The following is a 25859-nucleotide window of genomic DNA, read 5'->3' as shown; positions in this document are numbered from 1 at the left end:
TTTAGCCAGTCTGTTCTTCCGATGAACATTTCAATTCCTACATATTGAATGAACTTACTCCCTCCCCAAGGGAGGCAAATGAAATCCTGTCTGGTCTCTGCATAAACTCAAGTTCAAGATTCCAGGTATCCATCAGGCCCAGATATGGATCATCCTGATTCTATAACATATGAACTTAAAAGATAAGTTATGTAGCCTCACACAAAGGTAAAACAGGAATTATCCACAGAAAAATTATTCCATTCAGAAAAGAGAAGAATGGGAGACCCAAACCATCACAAATATGAAATTCTTCTGTATAAGCATTTATTTTTAAAGGCTAGTTCCCTTGTATGTAGAGGAGAGAGAGCAGGTTCTTGATTAGACAGTGATATTACTCTTTGGAAGAAATTGCCTTGTCTGTCCTCCAAGATATCTTGGCTCCACCCTCTGATTTTTTCCCTTTTTGTTTTACTCCATAACCACAACTGAAATGTGTATCGAGGAGCATTTCCTCCTTTGGGGCTATACAGATTTTGTAGATCAGATTCCTGTTGGTCTACATCTGAAAGACTATAATTGTTTTAAATTGCAAATATTCAAAGTTTTGTTGTCTTGAATTTAGACTCAGTTTTTCAGCAATGCAGTCATCTCAACATCTCAAACTCTAATTGGCTTCTGATCTGTTTGCTTGCACTCAATTCCATGTACTAGTCATTTCACTTATTCCTTAAAAATAGTCATTAAATCCCCATGCCTTTTTTTTCTCAATGCAATGGCAGCTATCTTGAGGTCATCAGGTTTGGTTAGCCATGGGATTGATTCTTAATGAACCCCTATTACTCTATGATTTTTTATTCTTATTTCCCACTGTCTGGGATCTAGAAAAAGTTATATTTTCCAACTGTATTCGATATGTATTACCACAATAATGCTTCCAAAGATGCCCTGGGCATTGATATCAACCTAAGCAACAGAGAAGGAGTAGAGGAGTCACAGATTTGGGAGGTCAATTTTGCTGCTTTTCATGGCCAGAAATCAGCCTAATGTCATGCCTATTTGCATGTAGAAAAAGCAAATGTGTGCCCAGAAGAAAAAAGAAATGGATTTTGGGGAGAGCAGAGCTTTCCAGTCTTTGCCGTGCCCTCCGTTTGTTTGAAAAATTATTCTCTTTCCTATTTTTTTTATTGGTCACCCTATTAATTTTATCATGCATTCTTAAAATCTAAAGTTCATTGATATTTTAAATGTTCTCCCTCAAAATAAAATAACTTTAGGACATGGTAACTATATTCATTCCTTCTTTTTAATGACTTGCTCTTTTTGATTAGTATTTTAGTTTTGTCCCTTTTCATATGTCCACATTGTCATCATTGTTATTGTTATTATTATTATTATTATTATTTTAGTAGTATATATTTTTATTACCTTTCTTTTTTGCATCTTAATCTACCTTTCTGGAGTTATTTTCCTTTTTTTTTCTGAAATACATATATCTTTCAATGATAGTCTGGTGGTGATAAACCTGTTTAGTGTTTGTAGATTTGATATCTTTATTTCCTTTTCACTTCTAAAAGGTAGTTTACTATATACAAAATTCTAGGTTCATAGTTTTCTTTTTTTCTTCTAAGCACATTAGATATAACTATTCCAACATCTTCTTCTGCTTCCATTGTTGCTGTTGGAAAGCCAGTGGACACTTAAATCATTGTGGGATTTTTTGTTTGTTTGTTTATAGATAATATGTCTTCCCTCTCTGGCTATTCCTAATATTTGTCATTGGTGTTCTGTGGCCTAAATTATACTTAGTATATGCAGATCCTCCTTGACTTCCGGTGGGAGAACCTCCCAATAACCCATTGTAAATTGAAAATATAAGACAGAAAAGCATTTAATACACCCAATTTACCAAACATCATAGCTTAGACTAGCCTACCTTAAACATGCTCAGAACACAATATCCAAAAAACACTGGCAACACAGTACACTGTAGAGTAGCAGCCGTTTTTCCTCATGATCGTGCGCTTAACTGGGATCTGCAGCTCACTGCTGCTGCCCAGCATCCTGAGAGAGTACGGTACTGCCTTTCACTAATTTGGTGAAAGGTCAAAATTCAAAACTTGAAGTATGGTATGTGTTTTGCTTTTGTGCCATTTTGAAGTTGAAAAATCATTTAAAGTCAAACCATCGTAAGTCAGGGACTGTCTGTATTGTGTTTCCTTTACTTATGAATTCATTTCCTTCATCATTTTGGGAAAACTTTATTCCATTTTCTTTTTAGATATTAAATAGTCCTCTCTAGTCTCAGTCTCTCACTTTTCTCCTCTCACTCTTTTTCTTATAGTCTCTGTCTAGATGGTGTCTAGACACCATCTTTAAGAAAATATTTTATTCAGCTATGTCCAATTTGATGTCTAACCCTCTATTAAGTTTTATATTTATACTTTTATATTTTTAATTGTGAATTTATATTCTATTTTTTAATCTGCACAGTTACTTTTATAGTCATATCTTCTTTAGTCATTTTTTATTCTATGATTATTTTTATTCCAAAGTTTATTTCAATTAACATTTAATATGAAATTATGTATTTTTCTATATTTTATAATTTTAAAATGATTGAATAATTATTATCAATTGGAACAACAAAATTAAAAAGTCAAATTCTACCATTAAAAGACAAAAATTTGCAGATATGAGTCAAAAGTTAAATCTATCATTTAGAGGAATTAGATCAAAACAAAGTGACACACCACGAAAAAAGGAAAGAAATAGAAAGAAAGAAAGAAAGAAAGAAAGAAAGAAAGAAAGAAAGAAAGAAAGAAAGAAAGAAAGAAAGAAAGAAAGTTAAGAGGATTAATAGGATAAAAGATTATTTAAAGCAAAAATATTAATAAATTAGAAAGAGGATCATTTTATTTTGATAAAGATTAAAACACCAAAAATTTATTAACTTTTATGAACATTTATTTGCAGAGAAAAAGTTAATCAAAATACAAAATGAAATTTTTGAAATATAAGAACATACTAGTAATAATGATAACAGTGAAAAATTTAACACACCTCTCTTAGTCTAACAAATAACTTGGACAAAAATGAAAAAGGATATAGAGCAGTAGTTTTCTAATACACTCTGTGAAGTAGAGAGATAAGCAGGTAAACTCTAGAACCCTCATTTCTACTTCAAGCAGATTAGCTTTGCTTTTAACTGTTGTTTTCTTTCTTTCCTTTTTTTAGTATACAAATGTTCCATAAGAGCTGTGACTTGATAAAAGTTAAATTGCTTTAAAATTATGAAAAAGTAAAAATAATGTTTGCATTACACGATTAACAAAAACTGCCTAAAAGATACTTTTTAAACTTTTATCATAAATAAAATATACCTTTTTTCTCAATAGACATGTAACTTTCACAAAAAAATTGATTCTATATTTAACTACAAAGATTAATTCAATAAGTTTCCCCCAAAAAGAAACTATACAAGTCACTATCAATACATATCAAAATATATGGCATGTGCCTACATCTAATAGAAGAAGAAAAGACAATAATATGCTTTTATTATTAACCATAAATAGTAACTATATTGATCATTCAGCTCAAAAATTAGAGTAGAATATAAATGTACCAATCACGAAAGAGGATTAAAAAATTAAAAAACAGATTCATTAATTATAACAAAAAGTAGTAATAAATGCTCAAAATGCTTATTTGAAAAACCAATAAAAAGACAAATACTTGACAAAACTCGTCATTTAAAAATCATTGTAGCTAAAATTTATTGAGTCCTCACTCTTCATGTATTTTGCTAAGCAATTTAGAAGAGCTTAGTTCACTTAATCCTCAAACAATATTATGCAAATCTTCCATTCATTTATTTCATAAACATTTATTAAGTATTAACTAATGCCCAGCACTCTGTGAGACACTGGACATACTGCTGAACAAGAGAAATTGTGTCATTACTCTCAAGATATTTGCAGTTTGAAGGAAAAAATAAATATCTCCATTGAACAAAATGCATAGAATTTAGATAACTTTCCTAAGGACACATAGCATCTTTGTGTTGGAATTTTAGTTTATCTAAATTGTATTCCTTGAAGGCGTATGCTTCTAACTAAACTGCAATGCTACAAAACGGGGAAAAAAGATTTAACAGTTACTATTTCTATAACTTTAAACAATTACTATTTATATAACTCATTGCTGAAACATAGAAATTATGGATGAAATAGTTGATTTTCTAGGGAAACATGAATTGCCAAAGATGATGCAAGTAGATATTTAAAAACAACACAATTAAAGAAAACATGGATGAAATTGAAAGCACTGTAAAAACATAAAAATAAAAAAAGCTAACTCTGTTGATATTGACAGAATCGGGTGACTTTTTGTGAGAGGCTATCAGTATTCTAAGGAATGTATAATTTCTCTACTATTTAAGCTATCAAAATAGAAGATAGATATAGTCTGGCATGCTTATCAAGCTATTATTCATAACTGTGATACCTAATCTGTCAAAGCTAGCTTGTAAACAAACCAACCAACAGCTCATTAATAAATAAGCACACATACATACCAACAAACCCAATAAGCTACAGACAATCTCATCTTTGAATATAGGTACAAAAAATGTTAACTTTAAATCAAAAATAAATTAATTTTCACACATGTTCAAAGAATGATATGCCATGCCAACTTAAGGGTTATTACAAAATGCAAGGTTCGATTTTCCTGGATGTTGTATATATGCACCTAAACAAGCAAAAACTGTCAACTCTAATACAACAATTTCAATTCTATGTTTTATTCCTAAGGAATAAATAAGAAAAGTGTTAAAAAATACACGAAATGTTTATTATAGCATTGTTTATAGTAGTGCATAGTACTATTATTCCTATAAGGAAATTAGAGAAAAATATCCTATGCTTAGCAATTATAATCTATGGTAGAATGTTACAAGAGATGCAAATAGTATATACAAAGCACTTCATTATTTAAAAGGAAAAAACTAAATCCCAGCAGACTACACAAATAAAGAAAAACTTTGCTAAAGAGGAGGCATTGAGAATGGGTCTCAATGGATTAGTAGGATTTTAACAGATATGATTGGAAACACACAGAGATGTCTTTCCAGGTCAGGAGATATGGAAGGAAGTAGTGAGAAATCAAACTGAAAAGGAAGACTAGGTCCAGACCATAAAGTGCATTAAATATAGATAGTAATAAATAAATCAGTGGAACAGAACTGAGAATCCTAAAACAGATTCAAGTATGTGAGAACGAATTAAATGACAAAAACAACATTCTAAATACTGTGGAAAAGGGATTTTTATTTTCAATGATGCCGAAACAATTAGTTGCATGCCCTATCTCACACTAAAAACAAGAATATTGTTCAAACGGATTAAAGATACAACAGTTAAAAAATAATAAAAAATATACTACTAGAAATACTGCAGAAAATGTGGACATAAACTTGAGTTTACAGATAATTTTATAAATAAAAATTTAGAAATCAAGAAGGAAATCAGATGTTTGTTTTTCCCAAAAATGTTTATAAAACTGTATCCCAGATGCCATCATAAACAAACAATACACTGAGGAAGAATTCTTCTGAGAAACAAAGTTTTAATGGTTCTAATACAGAAAGAACTCTAAGAAAATTAATTTAAACAATGCAAACAGGCAAATAGATAAAAGAAAAAATTAGAAAAACAACATAAGCTAACATGCCATAAAAGCAGATGCAAATGGACAATAAATTATGAAATAATGTTCAACTATCTGAGAATTCAGAAAAAAATATTAATTAAAGTGGCAAATGTCATTTTTTATTTTTCAGTACTGATAAAAATTAATCACATAAAATGGTGGCAAGGATATGGAGAAACAGTCTCATATATTACTGATAGATGTGGAAACTGCCACTATATTATTGAAAAACAATCCGGCAGTACTTATTAAAATGAAAAATGTACATGCCCTTTGATTCATCAATTCCACTTCTGTGAATGTCTTCTGTAGAAAAGAAAAGCAATACTACATGATATATGTGCAATGTTGTTTATAGCAATATTGTTTCTTAGTGAAAAAATTTTTTTTAAAACTGAGACTATACTGAATGTCTAACTATAGGGGATGGTTGATTAAATTCTGCTACAGCTATACAATGGAATGATATTCACATATTAACCAGAATGTCATGAGTTGATCTTGGATATGAGCTTTTAATAATAATAGTAAATATCATATATATTAGTTACATTTTTTTTAAAGAAAATAAAAACTCATCATATGTGTGTATATATGCATTATAATGACAAGGTGAGAGATTACATGCAAACTGTACTCGTTGTTGCAGAAAGAATATATTTGCAGGAATGGGGGCAAAAATATTTCTTAATTCACTTAGTTCACAACTTCTTTGATTCCTGGCAATAGGTATTTATTACTTTTGTAATTTAACCAATCTTTTACTTTAACCCTTTAAACAATCTTACAAAGTTTTTTAAAATAAAGTATAATGTAATAAAATATCTAAAATATTAACTCTGAATTGCTTTCCTGAAATATGAAAGAAAAGGAAACTGTCTTCTTTGTGGTCAAACTACTTATGAGATGACCTGCATGGAAAGCGAAGTATATCAACCAGCACATGATCCTTAATTGTGATTACACTTCATTGCACTCAGCCTATTAAGTGCTTAAATTACCAGACAACAGAATCTATGTTCCTAAAGTAAATTAATGATGTTTTTCCTCCTTATCGTAGCCCAGTTCCAACAATCACATGGATGAAGGTTAATGGTTATATTCCTAGTAAGGCACGTCTGCGGAAATCTCAGGCGGTGCTGGAAATACCTAACGTGCAGCTGGATGACGCAGGCACGTATGAGTGCAGAGCTGAAAACTCACGTGGAAAAAATTCCTTTCGTGGACAATTACAAGTATACAGTAAGTATTATAAGCAAAGCATGATGCTCTAGTCTCAAGAGTCAAACTGACAATGCAGATTACTTTAAATGTTGTTTCTTAGGCACATAAAAACCAAATTACAATTAATAATCATACTTCTTTGGTACAGTAAAGCATCATGTAAAATTATGAAGACACATGCTTTAAATTAAAAATGAATGTGTAATTATCAGTTTCTTTATACAGTATAGAGAGTTGATATTTGTAAAACTGAGATATTCCCCTGGCACCAAAACTAACCTTTGGATCAGTTAAAAATCTTGTAAACTTTATTAACTTATTCTTGCCCTTGGCCTGAATCAGGAGTCACAATATATTACTCATGAACCAAATCCTGCTCAGCTGTCTTTTTTGGGGGGGAAGGGGAAATACAAGTTTACTGAAACACAACCACATCCATTTATTTACATATTGTCTATGTCAGGTTTTGCACTGCTGTGGCAAATTTAAGTAGTTGAGACACAGACCAGCTGACACAAAGCCTAAAATATTTGCTATCAGATACTTTATAGAAAAACTTTACTGACCTCTGGCTTAAATTCATTCATTTGTTGACAAATAGCCTCTACAGCCTACAAATGTTTATATTATCCAAAAATGCCAAAGAGCCAACCAGGTTGTGTATAAGAATTGGGAAAACCTACTTCAAAAATATCTAAATCTCCTCTGTATGTCTAAGGATCCCAAATTGCATCTACTTTTCATATGTGCTTTTTTTATAACAGACATTATCAATAATGGGTAAGTGATATGATTCTTATGTCTCAGACAAAGACACTAAAAAAGAGAGGAAAATAATAATCCAGAGCATTGATATAAGTAAATACAGATGCTTCCAATATGAAATTATCCAAATTGCATATTTGGCTGAACCTGCTAAACAACTATGGCTGTCACTGTATCTCAAGATCAGTTTTTCTAAAAAGCTTAATGTTCTTCACAAGGACTCTTAAAGAGTATTTTGAAATATTAATATCTGAAGTCAGTCTGTTTTTCTTTCATTATCTCTAGTAACACCTTTAGGAATTCAGTACTCATCAAATTGACTATGTCATGCACATTTTATTCATTCATTCACTAAGTCAATTAATGTTTATTAAGTGCCTATTACTGCTCTATATGCTAGCAATAGAGCTTTGAAGAAACTCATGATCCATTGGATTAAATGAAAAGCAAGCTCTACAATTGAGAAGAGAGCATGGCATCTGCCGTGATAAACGCATATGCAAAGGATTTGGGGAGCGTAATCCTACTGAGATGATTTAGGGAAAAGTTTCCAGAGGATTTGTACCTTTAAAGTCTAAACAGAGAAGCATCCTGGAAGAAACATAAAGTAATTTAGAAGTTTGTAAGATGGAAGCACCAGCATTGGTTTGGTTATTTTTAGGCCATGGATATTATATTTGGATTAAATCCACAAGGCAAACTGTTCACAGTTTCTAACATCATTAAGTCAATTCTCTAGCCATAGAGGAAAAAGCTGTTACTTTTATACTCTGAGGAACAGTGGCTAACATTCAAATACATTATGTCTCTTTATCCTCACAGTGATAGTGATGATACAAATCTGATACTGAAAGATTGATACAGTTCAACTACTGTTTTGCTGCTCAAAACCACACACACACACACACACACACAAATGTAAGGAGTCCCTGTTATTCTTAAGGCTATTTGAGAAAAGTCCCAAATCTTTCTGTGTTGTGAAGAATGGCCTATACCTAAATAATAATTAGATTTACAGTCTGGGACAGAAGCTCCTATAGGGCACTATTCTACTTGCCCTCCTTCCCACTTGGACTACTTGATTCATTGGTGGTAGCAATCATTGCCAAGAAAAGTAGAAAAATATTTGCTTCCACTCAATATTACTGGTGCACCTTCTGGTGAGAGGATATGCTACTAAGAAACAACTGTGGATTCTCTTTGTCATGCACAATTAGATGTACACTATAGGCCAAACTAGGTAAGGACAAACCTGCCCAAAGCATGCATCTCTTTGAATGGAAAATAATGAAGATTGTTAACTAGAAAAAGAAACCGGTCCAGCTAGTTACTTAGGCATATATTTCTGACAGTGTGGGAAGGTAACTTAGAAGACTGTGGCCTTTCACTGTAGCCCATGTTTAGGGTGGTTTCCTGCCCTGCTCCTGATTTGCCCTGGATAGTCCCAGATTATGTCTATTGTCCTGGGACAGTTATGAATAATGCCCTATTTCACTTTCAGAAGTATCTTGGTTATTACATATTCACTCAACTCTTGTACTTTTTAAACTGTTGTGTTTAACATGAGGGCTTTTCTCCCCCACGCATCAAATTCTGTAGAATGTAGAAAAATCTTGGCTAATATTTCCACCTGACTGGCAGTAGATACAGATAGCAGGATGCATAAATGTTCCATTGTATCCATAGTTTGTGTTTATAATCTTCTCTCAGGATGCATTTCTGTTGGAAGCTCTGTAACCTGAGTTTTGCATGTTGGAAGGAGTAGAGGCTGACACTTTTTAGCTAAATAATCAATATTCATAGAGTATTGAAAGCATAGTCTTTCTTGTAGCTCACTTTCCTTTTGAAAGTATAATTATGGGAATGTTTTTCATATTCAGTTTAGATTCAAAAGATGAACCAAGGTTCTAAGGCAACCTTTTTTGTATTATTTTTTTGGTTAAATCATTAAAAATGCTAATATAGGTGGTAGGTTTAAATTTAGATCACATATTTTATTGTTTATAACTCAGAATCTGTATTATTAACATACAATAAATGATATAGCATAAGTAAAGGTGTTCATAACACAAATCAATTTTAAAATAATACTCATAAAAAGGAATAAACTAGCAAAAAAATTAAAACACAAAGTTTTGGTAATAATTTGAACCTTAGAATAAACTGTATATTTATTCGATTGAATATACATATCATTTAGACTATAGAGTAATTTTATGGATGAAATAATTTTTTTGATCATTTCTGTCTCCTCTAATTTCTGATTATTAATCAAAAAAGAACTTGTTTTAACTACTTACACAAAATTTTTAGTCTTTATAATTCTAATATAAATTGACTCTTGCTTGGTAAGGTTCTCATTCAAAATGAAAAGACAGAATGAAAGAATGAGAAAACAAAAGGAAGAAAGGAGGGAAGGAAAAGAGGAAGGCAGGCAGCATGTTCATACATTTTTAAGCAGTTTTATATATAAGGAGCTCTCATAATAGGAGGTATTTTGTTTACAGAAAAATCTTATTATATAAAGATATGTGATCTATAAATTTAAACATATATCACGTATCCCAACTAGTAATTTGTCACCCTATATAGCAAGGATACTTTCACTGTGATTGCTGAATAGTTTATACTTATTATTTAGACTAGAAATATATCAGTATTAAAAAATACCTGTTACCAAGATGCTTAAAAGAAAATTACATTGCATTGTACTAAATATCCGACAAGGTTTCTATTTTCAGGGCAGTGTAGTATTATAGGTTTGTTTTCCTTTTTGTTTTGCTGTAAAATCTCTGGAAAGTATCCTCACAAATTTTAATAACTTCCAGTGTTTGCAAATTTGTTTACATGTAAGCTTTTTCCAGACGAAGACTATTTTTTGTTTTCTAATTATTCTTATTTTCCAGCAGTAAGCATTTTACTCAGGACAATTTTTATTATAAGTCTATGCTTATTATAAAGATTAATGCTTAGATATGTACACCATTCTTCAAGGTACACTGTAAAGAATAGATGGATTTTAGGAGACTAAAGAACTAACAGAGGGAACAAATAGCTGCCAAGAGCTTATGGTTTAGACTCTACTATAGTATTAGGTACTTTATGTAATATTAACCCACAATAACTATTAGGAATTAATTTTCCTGCTTGACAGATTGGGAAGTTAAGGCCTGGAAAGGTTAAGGAGCTTATTACTGAAGGTCTAAATAATAATAAGCAGTAGAACCAGATTCCAACTTAAAACTAGCAATGACACCAGAAATCAAACCCCAACTATAGGATGCTACCTCTCAGTGAAATATTGAGGCCATGAGCTAAGGCATGGTTGAGAAAGGAATGGAGAATAGTTAATTCCTATTTACTCATCTGTTATTAAATTGTTTGATACATTAAATCCTTGTCATTAGTTCTTACTCTCTATTATTCTTTTCTTCCAAATTGTGTTTTTATATATTAGGCATGATTTTTAAAGATGTTTTAGCTATTAAAATACATTAAAGTTTTGCCATAGAAAATAATGTAAAGTTGTAGACTTCTAGTTAATAATTTAATCCATAAAGAAAATGTTTTCAACTCATCTTTGGAGAAAATTTCTCACCTTGAGTTCTGGTGTTATGAAAATCATACCATATATATTCATAGTTGATAAAAAATAAAGTTCCAGTTATCAGCCCATTTAAATAAGAATTACCACCTACAACTTACAGATGAGACACATTACAGTTAAATAACTCATTCTTGATGACATATTAGAGCAAGGGCATGGTAACAATGGGATTTGAACCTACCCCCAACTTTGTAATCTTTCCAGTATACCATGTTACCTCTCACTGGTCCACAGCTGAGAGTCATAATATTGAAAATGATCTATGTGGATAAAATATGTTGACTTCTCAACACTTAAGAGTACAGGAGCAATGAAGGAGGCCAATAACAAGTAGCATGTAACAACAGATTTTCAAAGTTTCTAATGGCAAGAGATAATAAGCAAGATTTCCTTTATGCACATCTGCTTAGAGTTTTAAAAAATGTAACCTGGAGACTGATCTGAAGCTCAAATGTATTACATAAGTAGTTGCCAATATATAGTGCACCTGGTGAGAGTATGATAGCTTCTGGGTTTAAGGTGCCATATGTGTCTTAAATTTTTTACACACTGAAATAAGTGGCCTGACAAAAGCTAGATAAAAGAGGTTACCAGTTTTCCAAAAAAAAAAAAAAAATTCTGGTGGCAGTGTAATAGGTCATTTTTATTTGTAGAATTGTTGGTAAAGTGAATTTGAATATTATTTTAATTGCATTTGTCTCATCCGTTAAATTTTGAGCAGACAGTAAGTAAACATTGTAGCATATTTATCTTTGTATTCTCAGTGCTAATCATTGCACCAATAGTGATGTCTAATAAGTACTTGAAGAATAAAGGAAAGCAAGAATTATTTCTTTTTAATTTTATTGATCACTTGTTGAATTTATGACAAATTCATTTTGGAGTCAGAACTTTAAATTAGGCCATTAGTACAGAGTAATCCAAAAATATGTTTGAAGAAACATTAGTTTGATTTCTAGTTTTTTGCTTTTCCATATGATGCAATCGGTTTTTAAAAGTTTTTTTTCCTAATTTTTCATTTTAGCAACTTTTTAAGATTTTTTTCAATTTCTTTTTAACTCCCACAAGCTGCATATCCCAGCACTAGTTGTAGTATATTAAGACACATATCAAATACAACTAACCAATATCCTGTAATCAACTATTATATGTAGGTCAGTGCTATGTCTAAAGTAAATATATATGTTATGTCAGCTCTATTCTTGATGATCTAACTAGCTGGGATGTCAAACAATAACTAAAATATTCAATAACAGTATGTCAGCAACAGAAGAGGGGTAAAAGCTACTATGTGATTATATCCAAGTGAATAAGAACTATAGATGTCCAGAGAGGAACAGATGACTCCCCTTTAAGGTTAGGTTTAATAAACCTTATATAACTAGACTAAAGCTTCAATTATGAGTAGAATTAAAAGAGACAGAGAAGTAGAACATTCCACATGTATTGAACAATCTGAAGAAGATGCAGCCTGTGTCTGGAACACAGCAAACCTGTCTACTTGGATTACAAGGGTCATGTATAGTTATGAAGCAGAGTAGGAAAGTTTATAAAAAGTCCAAAGGAGGAAACAGAGTTTAATGTTGCTTTTGTATCTCATCATTTCTATCAGTATTTTTAGTGTAGATGACTACAAAGAGACTGATTTTGGGAGCCAGGCACAAAAATTAGGATCAATATTTAAAGCTCCCCCTGGTAGACTGTTGAATGATAGATTCCAGGCTTAAAGTTGAATTACAGTGTATTCAAAAGCCTACAAATCCTGACTATGCCAAGGTAAGGCTCTTAAAGACTGGGATATGTTGGCTGGAAGAGCGATGAGCTACTAAAAACAAAGTTCCCATTTACAGACAACTAGTTATGCAGCAAATGCTTCCAATTCATTTTTCAATATTTCAAAATAGGATGTAAGAAATATATGCTCCCGGGAGTCAGAAATATCTGACTTCGAAAGTGGTTTCTGTCCCTTACTATGTGCCTTTGGGTAAATTTTCTTAACCTCTCTGAGCCAACGTTTCCTGATTCATAAAATGAAATGTTTGTTTTCAGGGTCAATGTTACAGGGATCAATTGATAACTGAGTTCAGTGTTTAGGATTAACATTTAATAAATGACAGTTTCTTCTCTCTTGCTCTTTCTCCTTCCTTCTAAACTGGCTTAGGTTTTGGACATCTGCTGTCCCTTTAGACCCACTGATATCCATGTGCAATTTCCTTCAGCATATCTTCTTTCCTTTCTCATACTATCCTTTCCTTTCTTATGCTATGCTATGACTTTACAACTCCTTTACCACAGTATAAACTTCTTAAATATAATATATATGTGTTCTATATTCCTAATAGCCTCTAAGATTGACCAAGGACTTAAATGAGGTGAATGAATCAATGACCAAAGTCCTCACTAGCACAAAGTAAAATATTTTATAGATTTATGGCAAAAAATGTTGCTAAAAATAACCAATTGTTCAATATTTTTTTCATATTTATTTTAATTGTTTAAAATAGAATACTTATGGACTAAGGGTCACTTGTTTTCAGTGTTTTTATTTTAAGTATCAGCCAATGGAGGAAAGACTCCAGCCTCTATTTTATATATTTGATATAATCACATTATATCTTCTTTTCTAACTTATAAAGTTTATTTTAACTACTTTCCAATATGTTACTTAAAATTTGATTACATCAAATGAAATACATCTGTACACACTCACTATAAGATAACTACATAATATACACAGGTAAAGATGCAAGTTTTGAGATGTATCTAGATAACACCGGTTGTTAAAAGACTAAAATCATTCCAAAAGATACTATTCATGCATTTCTGTTGAGGCAGAAGTTGGTCTCAGGGTGCAGTCTATAAAAATCCATAAGTAAGACTCAAGAGTTAAGTAGATTAATTTGATTAGGGTCAGACTCAACATTTCTAAAACAAAAACAAACGAATTTCAGGATAAACAAAGAAGGAAGGCATACCTCACAAAAGCTGAATTTAATGTAGTCTTTCATTCAGATGCTTCATTTTCACATTTTCAATAGTGTTCCTATAACATAAATTACCTTTATATTGAATGTTCTTCCACATTTATTTTGCAAATAGTTATGTTGCAGGTCATTTATTGGCTACAAGTAAATATAGTACAAAATCGTAACAAAAAGAGTATAAAACGCCAATCTAAAAAAGCAGTCTGTTTAAAAGCAGATATGACATAATTCTTGTTTTATTTCTAATGAATTATTCAGCAGAATGATTTTTTTTCTAGATTTTGACCGTACACAATTCTTTAGAGCAGTGAAAACTATCTTGTCATAAAACAAGCAACCTCTGCTACCTTATAATATTAGAAACGTCATCATTGACAAACACAGAAAGGTGGAAGTTTTCCAAGTACAGCAAAGTTGAGGGCAGAAAGACAGAGAAAAAGAAGTGCTTCCTCTGTCCTGAACATATTCTTGAATTGCCAAAATTGGAGAAAGTAAGTGGGGGAGGGGCGATAAAAAGGAACCGGTCTCTCTGATTTTTTCCCCTAACTTATAAAAATGAACATCTGTGTTAAAGAACCATCTCTGTCTGTACCCATCTTTCATCATTGTATTATAGCATCCCTATACTGGGCAGCTCAACAGGTGCACAACAGGTTGTGCTCTAGGTTCCTTCATTAAAAAAGGCATTTTGGCCTATTACTCAGAATTCTATTATCCCTACTGTTCTAGGGCCTAACAACAACATATATCAAGGAAAGACTCCCCGCAGCCTGGTTATATCCAGCTAACTTCTGGCACCAGATTCTTAAGATAACTACAATTAAAACAACTAAAGGAAATTTGGCAACGCAGTACAAAAGTAGGAGTTGGGGATTACATTTTATCATTTAGTTGGTAAAAGTAGTCCTATCATGTCCGAACTTTTATTTACGCCATGCGTACAAAGCTCCGGAGCCGTGTCCCTCCGCGGCCCCATTTGCACGCGCGACCGCTCCACGCGGGGCCGCGCGCCGACACCCACTTCACGGGCGGCCGGCTAGTTCAGCGGCTGTGGACGCGTCCTTTCGCCCTTGGCGGGCGTCTTCCCGGCCGGGCCAGAGCCCCGACAACTCCGCGGACATATTTCGGGCCGTCGCGCCGCTTTCGGCTTCCTCGCGCGGCGCACCGACGCTTCCGCGGCGGTGCTTTGAGAGCGCGCGCGCGCGCCTGCGAGGCCGCGGCCCCGGCCCACGCCGCTCGCCCGGGGTGTCGCGCGGGCCCAGCACGCTTACCGCGGCTCCGCGCTGCGCCGGCTTTCTCACGTTGCACAACCGCTTCGAATCGCAGCCACAGCACACTCTTTGTTGATCAAGGATTCTTCCTCTGTTGTAATTTTGCATATCTGAAGAATGCTAGTAAGTACAGAAAAAACTGTACACCAAGTGAACTTTGAATTTACAAATTATTTTCCAAAAGCGGTTCGGGTTCTGTTAAGGAAAAAAAGAGCAGTTATCAATAAATGAACATGCTGTATTACTTCAACCTGTGCTAACGCTGCCCCAGTACTTGGAAAAAGTGATGCCTCTTAAGTACCTGACTTCCTACTAAACAAATTATGGTGTCTTGAGGGAGAATCTAGCCACTGTTTTGAAGTGGGGAAACAAGATATACTTCTTTCAGCTTACAAAAATGTTTTAAATGATCGAAATATCACTACTATACATTTTTTACACGAGAAATACAGTTCTGTGGGTAATGCAAACCGTGAATCAGTAAAATTACTGCAATTAATAGGTCCATATAAATTTCGAACTTGGTAAAGTGAGACTGGAATCTCCCTTTTTTTAATGCTTCAACTCTTACAGCTTACCCACACTGGATAGAAAAACTGAATGATACTCAGTTAGACAGTGGGAGCCCTTTGCGATGGGAATGTAAGGCTACTGGAAAACCCAGACCCACATACCGTTGGCTGAAGAATGGAGTGCCTCTCTTAACTCAGGTACTGTTGGATAACTATTAACCTGTCCCAGTGTACTTTTGGCAGGATTGCACATAGGACATACTGTCCTTTATTCTTCTTGAAAGCCATTTCTTATGTCTTAAGTATTTGGAGTAATATAACAAATATAGAAACAATTTTTATTTTCATTACCTCATTACTTTTAAAAATAATACATTGTTTAGGTTTTATTCAATCCTATAAAGTCATGAAAACATTAATGGTTATTATAGACTCATTGTCATTTCTAGCCAACTTTTAGATAACATCTAGCTTGTTGCTGTCACTTTGCGGATGATGGAGTTAACTTCAATGAGTAAAATGACTGGCCCCAGTTCAAGTATCTAGTAAGGGACGAGATTGGAGTAGAATCCTAGTCTTCTGTGTCCTAGGCAAGGTATTTCTGTGACATCCTGCTACCCATAGACTTAAATATCTTTTTAGTAAATCTGCCTTTTTGTAAAACAACTTAATGTGTTCCGGATTTGAAAATAAATCAATTACTATTTAATTTCAGAATAATGGTAATTTTAGCTCTTTCCGTTATTGTGGCCTTTGCAGGAAAGAGGGCACTATTTACCGCCAAAATAGAGGAAGAAGCAAATATAAAGTTGAAATTCCAAACACATTCTGCCCAGGGGCCTTTTGTCTATCATTTACCTCTTTGGGCTTCAGTTTGCTTCTTTGTGAATTGAAGAGATTAGATCAGATCCTTCCCACAGTCCCATCCAGTTCCAATATTCCCTTATTCTGAAACCAGTTAGATCAAAACAATTACACAAAAAGACACAAATAAAAAGAACTATAAAGCTGTTTTAAAAAAAATTGTGAGGGAAAGGGTGGAAATCCTGTCATTGAGTTATTTGCCTCTTTCTAATTCTTTCTAAATCTCCTACCAGATAAACCTTGAGAAGGGACTATGCTGGTTATATTTTCTACTCCCAGCATCCAAGTAAAGTAAATTCCACTGGCAAATAATACATTTGCAAAGTGAATGGGTTTATTTTGAAAATGGTGTCAAATTACTTGGTATCTCTGTTGATAAAGTACTACTCACTAACGTTTAAAAAAATGATTTGCTTGACATTAAGTAGACAAGACACCTGGTTGTTTAACAACATTTTAAATTTAAAATTCATTTTTGAAATGTGCACTTGGCCTCTGTTTACCTCAATTTGCACATGCTCCGTTTTCTGTCTTCTATATTGTTTCTTCTGATAATGAAGTTTACATTGTTTTACCAATAATTTTATACAGAATCCAGTTGCAGGGCAGTTTTTTTTTGTGTTGTTTTGTTGAGAGAAGTGAGAAAAAGACAAACTCCTCACCAGATCAATATAATAAAATGATTCTTGCTATGACCTTAACTATACTTAACCTTGATGCCTCAGTCCTTTCTACCATGTGAATCCTTGCTTCTCCTTTATAAGATGAATTCTAATAAAAGCTTCATCTGCCGATTGTACTTTATGAGCTTAACTTGTATACCAAGCAAAAGCAGCTCCATTTAAAAACAAAACTGAAATAAAACTCAGAAGAATAACTACAGGAATATATAGTTTTAATTTCTTTTCTAAGAAAGTTATAATTTACATGAGATGTTATAAAATAAGATAAATTTGCATTGCTGAGTTGTCAAATAATGTTCAACTGCATTAATTGCAGGCTTCCCCCCCCCCTTGGTCTAGGAGACAGTAACTGCTGCAAAATCTGTATGATTTGTTCACTTTCTGTATCTAATTTTATTTATTTCATTACAGAGTAGGGTTGAGATGGTTAATGGAGTATTGATGATCCACACTGTGAACCAGTCAGATGCTGGAATGTATCAATGTTTGGCTGAAAATAAATATGGAACCATTTATGCAAGTGCTGAGCTAAAAATTTTAGGTATGCAATTTCTAAGTAAACAAATAGGAAAAAAGTTGCTTTTTTTCATGCTCTAATTCTTGCTATACTCGAGTTTCATGATATGATTGCAAAAACCTATTTTATGGCTTGAAAAAAAATTCTCTGTCTTGCGGATATATATCTTTTAAGCTTTAGGGGACAAGTTTACATTGGGTACAGTTTGTCCCATAACTTTTTTATAAGGTTTTTCTGATTTTTTAACAAGTTTACGCAATATGTCTGTTCTATGATATTAAAAAAATCATATAAGAAATATATGTTAACTTCCAAGGGTAGGGGATCAGAATGTAGATTTCAAGCAGCCTCTCCCTTCTCCCATAGCAATGCTTAATATTTTTTCAAGCAAGCTCCTACCTACCAGTAGACATGTGACTCCTTCAAGGCACCCACAATAAAGCACTCTCTCATTGTAGGACATCAGTTATTATCATCATTACATGAAAGGGAGTCTAGGCATAGCCATCTCATAGAGTTATACCCTTGATAAAAATGTAACCAGGAAGTAGCACTACTTTATTATTTAGCACAGGAGAGAATCCAGTGGAACAGGCTACCCAGATTGAGCATATTCGGGCTACTGGAATGGATTTTACTTTTTTCCTACTCTGATGATTTCCTAAACTTTGGCTCTGGATATTTATAATACAAAGAGAAATACTTAGGTGATCTTAACTCACTGCCTCCCAAAAGTGGGCAGGAGCACAAGTGTACTTATTATTCACTTAAATTCCCAAAGCACGATATTAACAGGAACACCCAAGATCTCAGGAATCTGGGAACTTTACATATCAACTAAATGTAATACCATAAACCAACTTATTGAATTATGAATGTTTGAACTTAAAATTTCTCCACATTATAGCTAATTCATCCAAAGTAGTTAGAGGAGTCCATGTTTCAGTCTCCTACACCTAATCAATAAAATATTAATGTACTTTCTTGTCAGTGCACACTCCAACATTTATTAATTAAAATCTGGTTTGGCCTTCACCTAGTTAATAGTTTACCCAGAAACATTGTGAAATGAGTCTCTTTCTCATTCACTAGACTTATTTTCAGAATTATCTTTTGTAAGTTCTATTCTCAGTAGGCAACCAAAAATGTTACCTGCAATTTCCCCATGAGACTTTTTATTTTTTTCCAACTTCTTAACCCATCTCAATTGCATACATGTTTTTATGTTACATACATATTTTTAATGTTTTTATGCCATGCATTATACTGCTATATGATGGACATAAAACGCTTATGAAATATCCACAAAATTGTCACATTGGTACAATAATTATATCAGAGACCGTAGACTTATACAGTAGACATATTTTTCATATTCTCTTTTAGGTTCAAAAGTGTCTTTCTTTTAAAAAATATTGTTTTGGTCTCTGTCTCATGAATTCTTGTAGTCCAGTATCCTTAACTATAGCTGCCCAGTGGAATTACCTGGGGAACTTTAATTAAAAGTGTCTTGGTGAAAATGCAGTAAAAATAATTAATGATCAGACCTAGGTAAGTAATTGCAACCAATGATATCAACTTTTGATTGAAATTTAAACAATTCCATTTCTTAAAAATGTATTTCTTTAAAAACTGCATTCAATTGTATTTAACATTCAAGTAAAGTATGCTTTAGTTAAGACTCAGGAAATAGATAACAGAATTGTCTTCTCCACAGGTAACCTCCATTTTTTCAAAGGAAGCCCCAAATATTCTTCCTTGGCTGGCCCCTTTACTTTTTGCCCAAGGTGCTCATTAGTCTTTTATAATTAAAGTTGCTAACCATAATTAAAACGTGTTATTTTTTTAAAACAAATCCACTTTGTGGATCCCACATTGTATGAAATCATCACCTGGTAATGAAAAGAACAACCAATAAGGTATCTATTCATTAATAACTTAAATTTTGAGTTATTATCTTTTATGTGTATAAATATTATATGATTTTATTAGAAATGTATCCCAGTAGAAAAAGTTGCAAAATATTGATGTATCTATCCTGCATTAGAGGTTATTGTCATAGCTTCTGGTAGAACTAACATTTTCTTTTTAATAGCTTCAGCTCCCACTTTTGCACTGAATCAGCTAAAGAAAATAATAATTGTTACAAAAGGCCAAGAAGTCGTCATGGATTGCAAACCCCGAGGCTCTCCAAAACCAACCATCTCTTGGAAGAAGGGAGACAAAGCAATTAGAGAGAATAAAAGGTTAGTCTATTTTCATAATTCAAACTCTTAACATCAAACTTCTTTGAAGGTGCAGATGATACACACAAAGAAAAAGTCTTGCAAAGTAATTGTGAAAGGTATTTCATGAACAGATTGAAATATGGTTTTGTCTATGAAGTGATTAACAGAACCCTAGGTTCTGCTTCAATATAGTCAAACTGTTTTTGAATCTGTGGTGTTTCAGCACCAACTGGGAATTTTATCAGGTTATGAAGAAAGCAGACGTGTTTGTTAAGCTAGCTATTCTGGGTTTTCATTTTGGGTCTGCAGATTTGGGGATCTACAAGTTGCCTATAGTTATTTTTAGATTGTATCCTCATTTCAGTGTTAATGTTAAAAGTAATGTAAACATATTCTGGATCTTCTGGATAATTACTTTATAACAGAATAATTGCAAGTGAAATCTGTGCCTGTCTGCCTGTCTTTTTGTTTTCAATCATGTTGATACAAAATATTATAGGATTACTTCAGTTGCCACAAGCAAATGAGAAGTGTGCAGAAGGATATATAATGTGTAAAGATTTGTCTTTGGTAAGTAAAGCCAAAGGGCATTGCAGAAGTACAAATGAGAAAAAAACGATGAGAGAAATATATCATCCCATCATAGTCTGTGTATGCCAAGTTCAAAAGTCCCATCCTCTACCAGTCATTACCATGTTAATGTTACAAATGGTGATTCGGCTTTGACAAAATATCTTCCAATATGTTAAAATAATGTTGCGTATGTTGTTTTAGGGTATTATTTTTTATTTGATCGATAAGGATAGGAGTTTATGCCTAGTTTTATGTTTGTCCAGAACTAAGTAATTACATAGTTAAGTAATTTGTCAGTATTAATGGTCCATGTGAATAATTTTTAAAGTAATTTTGGGATATTTTGAAATACTTGAAAATTTTCTTTTGATATTTTTGTTTACCATTCAAATCTGAGACACATTGATTTAAAATGCCTGTGTCAGATGAAATAATTTATAGAATAATTGTATTCCATTTAGACCCAAGGATCGATGCTGCCTTGAAGGGGTATCATCTGGGATTGGCATAGGTCATACTGGGCATCTTGTTTTGAAGGAGAATTTATCTTTTTTAGTTGGGGCAGGGGCCTGGGAGTGGGCAAATTCACAAACCGTAAGATCGGTGTTGCATATGGTTGAATTGCATATGAATGAATTGCATTTTTTTTGAATTGTTGCTTATAGAAATATTTTTAAAACTGGCACAAACCTTATTAAAGCAGATGAAAAAGTATTTTTGTATTGTAAGAACAAATAATTTATTACTTGGTTATTTTTTTCTGGATGTATTGGAAATTTTTATAATGTACATATTATATACATATAAAATACATATTATTATAATATACATATAAAATACATATTCCAGTGCAAGTCATTCCATTTGATATGCATTACTTTGTTTTATGTGGGCAGCATGTGAGCTTTGTCTTTTATTTTAGTCCACCACAAAAAGTTCCTCATTAACTATTTATAGACACCACATTTTGAGTTTAAAAAATTAGACGATGTCTGTTTGTCAAAGCAAAAAAAGATTATGAGTTTTCTATTACAACAAATATAACGATAATAAACTTTTTATTTTCCAGAAGTTGAAAAACAAAGTTGTGAATTTTCTAGTTTTCTTGATTCATTTTCTCCTCACTGCTTACTCCTTGGGTTAATGAGACAAATACACTGACCTTAAACTCAAGTCACTCAGTTTTTCCATATGTCAATACTTCTGGTCAACATGCTAGTCAGGGAGGAATCTGAAATGTGAAATATTTGTATGTTTATTTATTAAACTAAAAGCAAGACTTGGCCACATTTACTAAACATTTTGCCTACTCTGATATATATGTTTAGGTTTGTGAGATGGTTTAATTTAATAACTCCAGAGGTATAGTGCATTTTTACACTTAAAATTGACAACACTTATGAAATATCGTTTTTACTGATGTATGATTTGTTATCATATGGGGCAATCCCAGGTTTCATGAAGAATACAATCTAATTGGATATAAAAATAGTCAAGTATTAAAATAAGAGGCTATGATTTAAACAACATAATGAATTTTATTAAACAATAAGAAGATGCACATAGATATTTGGAAAACTGCACATTCCAAAAGTATGAATGGAAATTTAAAATGTATATATTATACATTCTTTAAAATAGAATCTGTTACACATAAATTTTAAGTCACTTTTGTTATAAAGCACAGCCACCGTTTGATTAGAGTTGTAAACATCATTTAAATGGAAAAGGAGATGTTAGAAAACTGTTAAGGCTTTGAAAACTTTGTACCATATATATTTCACATCGGGGCTACAGATTCAAATCATGGTTTATTTTATCGTAAAATAAGTATATTCACCATTCATGTGATCTACATCAAATATGTTCCTTAGTTATCCAACCTACAATTATAAAAACAAAAGTTAAGTGAGTTAGCCTTGCCCTTCATTCACAATTTTCACAGTTATTTGGGATTCATTCCACATTAGAGGTTGAAACAGCAAATAGCAGTTTCCTATATGGGCAAACAGACTAGCCTTGTATTAGGGAAAAGGAATTAAAGTAATAATGTGTTATAAGAGAAACATTTAAATGTGAGAAATATTACTTCAAGCATAAAATTATTTTGGAACAATGGCATGAAAATGTAATGAAATATTTCAGTTGCAGAAAAATATCTAAATCATCTGAAAATATATCAGAAACTCAAAAAAAAATGAATTTGAATCTAGAGTTAAGTACAATTTAACTCTAAACTGTAAATGCAATATTATAACAACTGAAGGTTAATAATAAGTCATTTATTTTATCAACAGAGTGCCAAACAACTCATTGGCTTATCCTTTTCTGCCAAATTTTGATTGTTTTGGTGGGGGGGGTCTTCAAAACACCTTTTTTTTTTTTTGGTGTTCACCCTTTTCACTAAAGAAATACATAAATTATTTAAAATTTGATAAGTAATAAGTATAACAGTATGACTTTTAGAAAAAAATATAATTAACAAAAAAGTTGCCTGCTTATATATTACAAAATGTTTCATTCACTTGGCCCTAAATGATACATCTAAAGTATGTAAGAAAATAAAGCTTGTGAGTTTTACGTAGTTTGCTGTTTGTATCATAGGATGAGTTGTTTATGTTATAGAATTTTCAATATGATCTGCTCTAACAGTAAATATTATTACCATTAATAATGATGCTGATTGCTTAAAGTGTATAGCATTTATAATTTACAAAGCACTTTAACATTGTGGGAGAGAGTATAACTTAGTGTATAAAATAGAACTTAGCTGCCCTGCTTATTCTATGAGGTTTCAACTAGTTATTTAATTCCCTTATTTGCAAAATTGGAATCCAAAAGAGTATCCTCATTTGGTTGTGAGAATTGAGTGAAATTTTGAATGTAAAATACACTGGCTGGTGTATGGTATTTAATAAGTGTTCAATGAATGTTACTTTTAATGAAATTGCTGCTACTGCTTCCTATGATAGTGGTGGTGGTGGTGATGTTGGTATCATTTGAACATTTGGATCATTGAATACTGGCATCAGTTTTTATCGATAGTTCTGGAAAATTTTACCACTGCCCTTCTCTTTCTCCAGTAATTAAGGGGGAAGATACTTAACGTTTAAGTCATCATCTTGGATTAAAGAAGTCTTTTAGGTCCTGTGTGATAACTTTATTATTCATCAACCTATGTTCCTAAATTGACATTCTTTGTCCATCAGAGCCCCAAACCTCCACTGCTCGTTATCTATTCCTGGCATGGCCATTCTCACCAACCTTACTGACTCCTAGTTCAATATATCTGGGATAGTTTCTGTACAAGCAGGCTGAATATTTATTTGTTCCATGATCAGCATTAGAGGCCATGTACAAATAGGTGAATCTACCTGGAGAGTTAATGGAAATAGAAAAGAAGCCTTCTAAAGACTTTTTTACTCTTCTTTTTAGGGATTTCTGGGTTTTGCCCCATTGCTTTTAAAGATCACCAGCACATATCCACTTAGGTTTCTTTATCAATCATGTCCATTTTCATACTAAAACTAATAAGCTCCAGGAGTACTAAGACGTGAAATGTTCCATGGGGATTTTCTCTTCTAGTATACTTTCATTCTGAATGTTCTGCTCATCAAACTCATATTGGATTTTCACTTCAGCTCATTATTTCCATTACTTGGCCATTAACTTTTGTTAAAATATAATCACCCAGAAGCACTCCAGCAGTGCACAACTATTAAGCCTTCATTATTTCATGTTCAATTTCCTGCACTTTTTATGGACAAAGACAATCTTGGCTAAAATGAAGAATGGGTAATTTTTGTTAAAACATAGTTTATTTTGTTTTCTTCCATCTGCATATGTATAAACTATTATTGAACCCCTAGAATATGTTATATATATTTAAAAATTATTTATAATTATTAAAATTTCAAACTAGTTTAAGAACCAGTTTTCATTTCTAGGCGGAGTTACAGAGACAATAGACTAAAATTCAAGTGAGTTCTAAAGAAATCTTGCATCCAAAAAAATTATCCTATGGAGGGGCAGTATTATAGTGTAATTTTTGTTTTATGGGACTGTAATCTAAGCAAAGACTTGTCCAGAATCCTGTGTAATATTTCCCTACTCACCAAAGGAGCTTCAGAACAGCGAAGTTTTCAACTTACTCATTTAACACGCACAGAAAATTGCACTTGAAGTACCCATTAGTTGACATCTAGTGGGAATTCATGTTGTGTTCATTAGGCAACAATGATCAGACTCACATACTGACTCACAGACATATGGAAAAATGAATTCTTAGTGCAAGCCCTAAAGGACAATGTTACTGAGGGGAAACTGGGTCTTCTTTCTTTTTCTAAGGAAGAGGAGGAATTCATGGGTGTAATTAGGGTCTTGTTTTTGTCCCTTTGTTTCCACCTACATGCTGTGTTTGCTAATGAACAAGCTGTTTTGTTGTTTCCTCTGTGACAATGTCTTTTACATATTAAGAACATAAAACAATGTAGACCCTAGATATCATGCTTTTTTTTTCAGTGTCTAAGAAATTGTATAATGAGGGAAAATGAGCATTCATATATCTATTGACTTCCTTTGTAAATTAAAATCTATACTTTCAAAGGAAATACAATGGTCCAAATGGCATTATTTGTCTAAGGGAAGAGAAGCCTGATAGCTGACTACATAAATTTAATATCCAATGTGTTATTACTTAGGGATGGTAACTTACTGTTCCATAGGTCCATTGAGCTTAAAGAGATAAGGAGGAAATGGCCTTACATTTATTATTGTGGGGTCAGGTTGCTGACTTCCTGGTTTTAAGGAAAACTAAATGCACAAGGCTCTGCCTAATTAACTTTCACCACTTTCTCTTTAAAATGCCAGTAAAAGAACAAAAAATAGCAAAAAAAAAAAAAAAGGAAAAGTCATAACAGCATTGGAAATTAATGAAT

At 32.6% G+C, this 25859-nt stretch overlaps 1 protein-coding gene across 1 annotated transcript in view; it reads left to right on the top strand.

Moving 5' to 3' along the window:
* Nucleotides 1-25859, top strand: part of CNTN5 (contactin 5) — a 1114755-nt gene that overhangs the window by 845067 nt on the left and 243829 nt on the right. Inside the window, exons 10-13 of the mRNA XM_039881982.1 lie at nucleotides 6755-6936; nucleotides 16119-16255; nucleotides 18016-18145; nucleotides 20217-20367. Of these exons, the coding sequence (XP_039737916.1) occupies nucleotides 6755-6936; nucleotides 16119-16255; nucleotides 18016-18145; nucleotides 20217-20367 (600 nt within the window). The remainder of the gene's footprint in view (nucleotides 1-6754; nucleotides 6937-16118; nucleotides 16256-18015; nucleotides 18146-20216; nucleotides 20368-25859) is intronic.

The sequence above is a fragment of the Pteropus medius genome, unplaced genomic scaffold (genome assembly GCF_902729225.1).
Source record: "Pteropus medius unplaced genomic scaffold, Ma_sr-lr_union100, whole genome shotgun sequence".
Lineage (NCBI taxonomy): Eukaryota > Metazoa > Chordata > Mammalia > Chiroptera > Pteropodidae > Pteropus > Pteropus medius.
This window is presented reverse-complemented; position numbering and strand designations above follow the sequence as displayed.